This window comes from Leishmania donovani, chromosome 1, assembly GCF_000227135.1.
Source record: "Leishmania donovani BPK282A1 complete genome, chromosome 1".
In the NCBI taxonomy this organism is placed as follows: domain Eukaryota; phylum Euglenozoa; class Kinetoplastea; order Trypanosomatida; family Trypanosomatidae; genus Leishmania; species Leishmania donovani.
Window position 1 is genome coordinate 133,057 of NC_018228.1, and position 7,102 is coordinate 140,158.

The window sequence follows — 7,102 nt, forward strand, 5'->3', positions numbered from 1 at the left end:
GGAGGGAGGAGTGGGGGGTGGGTGGGTGGGTGGGCGCCCTGCAGCCTGAGGTACCCCCCCCCACGCACGGAGGTGTGGGCGCGTGTGTGTGTGTGTGTGTGTCTGTGCGCCGCCGCCCCGTCATCAGCGAGGAGGCGGCGGCTGGAGTCAGCAGCTAACCAAAGAATCAAGACGATCGACAGCCACGGCAAGTCAAGCGCCGACGAAGCCGTTGTTCTCTTCTCGCCTTCGGCCCTTTTCCTACCTCCCTCCCTCGTCGGTTCTGTCGCGGAAGGCGGCCCGAGGCGGAAGGGGGCCTTCCGCAGCACGCATGACCGCCGAGTCTCGTGATGATCCCTGCCCTCTTTCACATCCTGCCAGACGGCTTTGCTCTCTCTCTCTCTCTGTGCCCTCACGGAGGGAGGGAGGAGGAGGAGGGGGGGGGCCACCACCTCAGCAGGCCACCAGCACGCACTGGTTCTCTGTCATCACACACCTCTCGCGCTAAGACAAGGTTTGCCGCCTCCCTCCCACCACCACCACTACCACCCCCACCTGGTGCTGGTCTCCCTGCTACGGCAGCGGCGGCTGCCCGCTCGTTCATCCCGTCTCCCTTATCCTCCTGCCCCTTCCGCCCTTCCTCCTCTCTACACGGATATTGCGGTTTGTCGCCTCTTGCGCTCGCCGACCCGCCCCCACCCGCCACCCTAACGGCAACAGAAACGCTCAGCAACAGCGAGAACAGGCAAGGAGCTCAAGCAGCACAGCAGTTTACTGCTCCCCTCCCCCACCCCACCCCACCCCACACACACAAAGACACAGACACACATCCACACCAGCTTCCGAGCTCGCCATCGCCGCTGCCGTCCAGCGCGGAATACGCCCCAAGCACACGTCTGAAGCAATACAGCGAGCGAGAGAGATAAAGAGAGAGAGAGAGCGGCGGTGCGCGCCGTGGGCAGGAGAGGATTAAAAATTACGCGCGCTCAGTCTATGGGCACCGCCTCGTAGATAACGGCGACACCCACAAACGTGCGCAGGTCTTCTCGTTACATCCCCCCCCTCCCCCGCCACATCCCTCCAGCAGCCAACACAGACCGCCCATTGCTGCATAATAGTCGCATCTCGGTGTGACCCTCCCCTCCCTCCCAACCTTCCCTCATTCACCACCCACCAACCCTCCCCTGTACCCTCTACACGCATAAGCATTCAGCCAGGAAAATGGGCGGTTGTGTCGTGTCGCTGATGGAGTGCAAGGCCCGCAGCGACGAGGTGCCGTGGGAGTTCTCCGAGGACGTGAAGAGCTACGGCCCCTTGAGCGTGGCAGTCGCAGGCACGCAAACCCCCAACAGCTCCGCCGTGTACGTGAACGGCAAGCGGTCCACGCTGGCGGAACAGCAGGAGTGTGCGAAGAGGTTCTACTACGGCCCTAACCAGACGCAGCGTTTTGCGAGGCTATGCCAGGAGAACCTCGATGACGTGGCTCTGGCGTACCGCCGCATCGAGAAGATGGAAAAGGAGCAGGTGGCGGGCGCATCGCGGCCGATGGACGTCGCGTACTTCTCCGCGCAATGTGACCTCACGTACCGGGAGCTGTGGCACGCCGTGACCGGCTTCAGCCGCGGCCTCGCCGAGCTCGGGCTCGAGAAACGCGCCAACGTGACCATCTACGAGGAAACGCGCTGGGAGTGGCTGGCGTCTATCTACGGCATCTGGATGCAGGACATGGTCGCCGCCACCGTCTACGCCAACCTCGGCGAGGACGCTCTCTTCTACGCACTGCGCGAGACAGAGTGCGAGGCGATTCTGTGCAACGGCAAGAACGTGCCGAATCTGCTGCGCGGCGTCGGCAGCGGTGCCTTCCCTGCGTGCACGCTCATCTACTTGGACAATCTGCCGGCGGCAGGGTGCGCGGAGCTGCACGGGTGCCGCGTGTTGTCGTGGGAGGACGTGGTGGCGCTGGGCCACGGCGCGGGTGCGCACCACGGCGCCGCGCCACCGGAGGACAACGAATCAGTGGCACTGATCATGTACACGAGCGGCACGACCGGTGACCCGAAGGGCGTCATGCACACGCACGGCAGCATCGTCGCCGGTATCCTCACCATGGACGACTGGCTCTACAGCGTCATCAAGCACAGACCGGATGATGTCTACCTCTCCTACCTACCACTGGCGCACATCATGGAGTTCGGTGTGGTGAACATCCTCCTCGCCCGCCGCGCCCACGTCGCGTTCGGCACGCCGCGCACGCTGACGGACGCCACGGCGCGGCCGCACGGCGACTTTACCCAGTTCCGCCCAACGCTGCTCATCGGCGTGCCGCGCATCTTCGACACGCTCAAGAAGGCCGTCGAGGCGAAGCTGCCGCCGGTGGGCACGCTCAAGCGACAGGTGTTCGACCACGCCTACCAGAGCCGGCTGGCGGCGCTGAAGGAGGGCAAGGACACGCCGTACTGGAACGAGAAGGTGTTCAGTCTGCCACGCGCGGCTCTGGGAGGTCGCGTGCGCGCCTTTCTCAGCGGCGGCGGCCCACTCTCCGAGTCCACGCAGGAGTTCGTGAACGTGGTTTTTGGGTGCATCGTCAACGGCTGGGGCCTCACGGAGACGGTGTGCATCGGTGCCATTCAACGGCTGGGTGACCTGACGCCGTCTGCCGTAGGCCAGGTGCTCTGTTCGGAGCAGCTGAAGCTGCTCGACATTGACGAGTACAAGCACACGGACACGCCCGAGCCGCGCGGCGAGATCTGCCTGCGCGGCCCGTTCCTTTTCAAGGGCTACTACAAGCAGCCGGAGCTGACGCGCGAGGTGCTGGACGAGGATGGCTGGTTCCACACCGGCGACGTTGGCAGCATCGACAGCGAAGGTCGCGTCTCCATAGTGGGGCGCGTCAAGGCGCTGGCGAAGAACTGCCTGGGCGAGTACATCGCGCTGGAGGTGCTCGAAGCCATCTACAGCAGCCACCCGCTGGTCCTGAACAACTGTGTATGTGTGTTGGTGGACCCGTGCAAGAACTACATCTGCGCCCTCGTGCTCACAGACGAGGGCCGCGTGACGCGCTTCGCGAAGGCGAACAGGATCGAGGGCGAGTACCCGGCCCTACTAGAGAAGAAGGAGCTGCTGGAGAAAGCCGCCGCGTCGATGGCGGAGACGGCCCGCGCGGCGCGGCGCCGCGACTTCGAGCTTGTGCGCCGTGTTTCCCTTATCGATGACGAGTGGTCGCCGGAGAAGGGTCAGCTAACGGCGGCGCTGAAGCTAAGGCGCGGCGCTGTCGCTAAGCAGTATGAAAAACAAATCGCATGCTTGTTCGCGGAGTGATCGGGTGTTGGGTAGGTAGGTGTGTGTGTGTGTGTGTGTGTGTGTGTGTAGAGACTGGGGGTCCGCAGCATGCACCCTCTTCGTTGCCTGCCCCCTTCCTGCCTCCCCCACCCACCCACACCTTCAACACATACACACACACACACATACATCACCACCAACACCACCCTGATGACGTCATGAGCCACGACAAGGCCGTCGCATCACAGGTTCTAGTGCCCCCCCACATATGTTTTGAGGGCGCGAAGCCGTCTGCCCACCGCGTACGGCTGGCAGACTCGCCCGTGTGTCGGCGGACAGGTGTGGGCTGACGCAGTGACGAAGAGAGTTTGCGGGCATGAAGCCACGTGTGTACCAGCTCGCTTATTAGTCGAGCCGACGACTCGGCAGGGATGCATTCACGCCTCCTGCCTCATCCTGCCTTGGCTGTGCTGCGGTGATGTCGAGCGGTGACCCCCTGGACCTCGCCAGATGGTGTTGGTTGTCCGGGTTCCTGGACATGGCCGTGGCGCCGCACCGGCGGGTGAGCCCCGGCTGTGCGCGTGTAACGGCTGACTTGTTCGTAAGTAGATTATGAACAAATTGAGCCATAACAATCTTGTAGAGCCCACCACCAACCACCACCCAGCCAGTCGACCCATCACTGCTACCCCTTCTCCGCCATTGTAACCCGTCGTGCAACGTCCCCGTGACTGGGCGTGTGCCGGTGGGTATCGGCGGCTGGAATGTGCAGTACACGGAGAGGAGGCGATTCGAGGTTCGCAAGGATGCTGAAGCTGCATCATGACGCCATGCACGCACACACGTGCTCCCACCCCAAAGTCGCGCGAGCTGGATGGCTTGCCCCGTGGCTTGGCGTGGCCGCATCTCGTGTGTCTGGGCGTGAATAGCGGGGCGCTTGCCCGCTACAGTGATGTATGCCTTCGACCTCTCCCCCCTCCCCTTCTCGCCTACCGACGCCACCTCCACCAACCACCACGCAAACCTTCGACTCGCGCGCTCATGGAACGCTTCATGGCTCGTCGCAGTCCTACCCACCCCTCACCTCCCTTCAAGCGGGCTGACCATCTACATTCGCCGTACACACGCACGCAGACTGCACTGACTCGCCCGCCGCAACAGCAGCCATGGACATCCCCTCTCACTGCAGCAGCCTGGAGGCGACGGTGCTCCAGCTGATGGACGACGCCAACGCGCGCCGCGTCGTGCCGGACCCTCGCGCGATGCGCTACCAGCAGATAGGCGACGAGAACGTCGCCCTCGAAGGCACCGAGAGCGAGAAGAGCACGCCGATCTACCGCCAGGCGAAGGTGACGGACGCGATGCAGCGCCGCCTAGAAAACGAGTGGTACAACGGGCCCAACTTCGTGCAACGCTTCGAGTCCATGTGCAAGTCGCGTGGCAGCAAGCGCGCGCTGGCCTACCGCCCGATAAGTCGCGTGTCGCATCAGCTGGTGAGGGAGCCGGAGAGCGGGCTGGAGCGGCTGTTTGAGGTGACATTTTACGATGCGACGCAGTACTTGACGTATGATGACGTGTGGACGGTCGTGCAGAACTTTGGCCGCGGCCTGCGCGAGCTCGCACTCACTCCTGACTGCAAGGTCGGCATGTACCTCGAGACGCGCTGGGAGTGGCTGGCGTCGGCGTACGGCGTGTGGTCGCAGAGCATGGTGCTCGCCACGGTGTACGCGAACCTCGGCAAGGAGGCGCTCAGCGAGGCCTTCGCGGAGACGAGTTGCGCCGCCATCGTGACAGTGGGCGAGCGTGTGCCGTCGCTCATCGCCATGATGCGGAGCGGTGCGATGCCGCACTGCATCCTGATCTACCTCGACACGCTGCCGGAGGGCATCGATGCGGCAGGCGTGACGCTGAAGGCGTGGGAAGACGTCGTGAAGGACGGGGCTCTCTCGAACTACCCCGTCAACCTGCCGACGAACAACGATGACGTGTCCCTGATCATGTACACGAGCGGCACGACGGGCGGGCCGAAGGGCGTCATGCACACGTACGGGTCGATGACCGCGGGCATCAACGGCATGGGTGGCCGCCTGAACGAGTTGTGCGGCGGCGTTGAGCCCGATGAACGCTACTGCTCCTCCCTGCCGCTGGCGCACATCTTCGAGTTCACGGTCACGAACGTCTTCCTTGCGCGCGGCTGCTGGATCGGATTTGGCCACACCCGCACACTGTTGAGCACGTACGCACGTCCACACGGCGACCTCGTCGAGTTCAAGCCAATCTTCTTGATTGGTGTGCCGCGCATCTTCGACTCCTACAAGAAGACGATGGAGGCGAGCCTGGCACAGCGCGGCGCGCTGGAGCGCCAGATCTTCGAGCACGCCTTCGCCTCCCGCCTCAAGTACCTCCACGCCGGCATGGAGACGCCGTTCTGGAACGAGGTGGTCTTCGCCCCGCTGCGCGAGATGGTGGGCGGCCGCGTGCGCAGCATGTTCGGAGGCGGTGGCCCGATCAGTGCGCCAACGCAGAACTTCATGAACGTCGTCCTTGGCGGGTTCATCCAGGGCTACGGGCTCACCGAAACCGTCGGCAATGGGCCGAAGCAGCTTGTCGGCGACCTCGAGTCCGCGTGTGTCGGTCGGCTGGAGATGGCCTGCGAGATGAAGCTGGTGGACACGCCAGACTACAAGCACACGGACACACCGGAGCCGCGCGGCGAGGTGTGCCTGCGCGGTCCCATGCTCTTCAAGGGCTATTACAAGAAGGAAAGCGTCACCAAGGCCGCCATCGACGCTGACGGCTGGTTCCACACTGGCGACGTTGGCGCCATCGCCGACCGCGGTCGGCTGCGCATCGTCAGCCGCATCAAGTCGCTGGCGAAGAACGCCCTAGGTGAGTACATCCCGATGGAGAACCTGGAGTCCCTGTACGCGCAGGTGAGCCTGTGCGTGCCGAACGGCGTGTGCGTCGTTGTCCACGCTGCCAAGTACTACGTCTGTGCCATCGCGTGCACGACGGAGAGCAAGGCGATGGTGTTCGCGCGGCAGCACGACATCCAGTGTGAGTGGCCGGCGATTCTGAAGAACCCCGACTTTCAGAAGGCAGCGACGGAGGCGTTCCGCGAGCTCGCCATAAGCGCGGGCCGTGGCAAGCAGGAGATTGTACGCTACGTCCACGTGGTGGGGGATCAGTGGACGCCGGAGAACGATATGCTGACGGCAGCTGGCAAGCTGAAGCGCCACGCGGTGGCGGAGCGCTACAAGGACCTGATCTGCTCTCTGTACGTTGACTAGCGGAAGCACGATCCACGCAGCAGCGTCCCCCCCCCCTCCCCTCTGCAGCTCGCTTGGGGTGCCCTCCTCATCTCTTCCGTGTTGTGTGCTCTGCGCCGCTCCCACCCGCGTTCTCCTCGTGTCCACGCGTCGGGGGCGGGGGGGAGGGGGGGGCATCTGCGGATACCGACACACACACACACACACACACACAGGTACAGCGCCGCACCGTGCCGCTCTGCATATGCTTTTCGTTGTTGTTTATTTTGGTTTGTTTTCTCGGCGCTGGGCTCGGAGACGCGTTCCACCAGACGAAGTCGCTTTTCTTCTCCCTCACGGTCCGCCCTTCGTGCGATACATCATCCGCGCGGCCGACTGCGCGCCCGGATCCCCGTGCCTGCGAGGCGGGGCAGTGGTGCCGCGGTGTGCATGATGCACCACGTCGAAGGCACGTGGGCATGACATACCCTTTTTGCGTTCTTTCCCTTCCTCTTTTCGCCCTTGACGACGGGGTGGGGCGGCGGCGCACAGACACACACACACACACACACGCGCCCACACCTCCGTGCGTGGGG

At 63.9% G+C, this 7,102-nt stretch overlaps 2 protein-coding genes across 2 annotated transcripts; both read left to right on the top strand.

Moving 5' to 3' along the window:
- Positions 1-1,200: 1,200 nt before the first annotated feature.
- Positions 1,201-3,297, top strand: LDBPK_010510 (long chain fatty acid CoA ligase, putative; the record flags this gene model as incomplete). Its single annotated transcript, XM_003857816.1, has 1 exon — positions 1,201-3,297. The coding sequence occupies one exon, from the start codon at positions 1,201-1,203 to the stop codon at positions 3,295-3,297; it is 2,097 nt and encodes a 698-aa protein (XP_003857864.1).
- A 1,127-nt stretch (positions 3,298-4,424) lies between these two features.
- Positions 4,425-6,548, top strand: LDBPK_010520 (fatty acyl CoA synthetase 2, putative; the record flags this gene model as incomplete). The annotated part of the gene is made up of 1 exon (XM_003857817.1): positions 4,425-6,548. The coding sequence occupies one exon, from the start codon at positions 4,425-4,427 to the stop codon at positions 6,546-6,548; it is 2,124 nt and encodes a 707-aa protein (XP_003857865.1).
- Between the last annotated feature and the right edge of the window lie 554 nt (positions 6,549-7,102).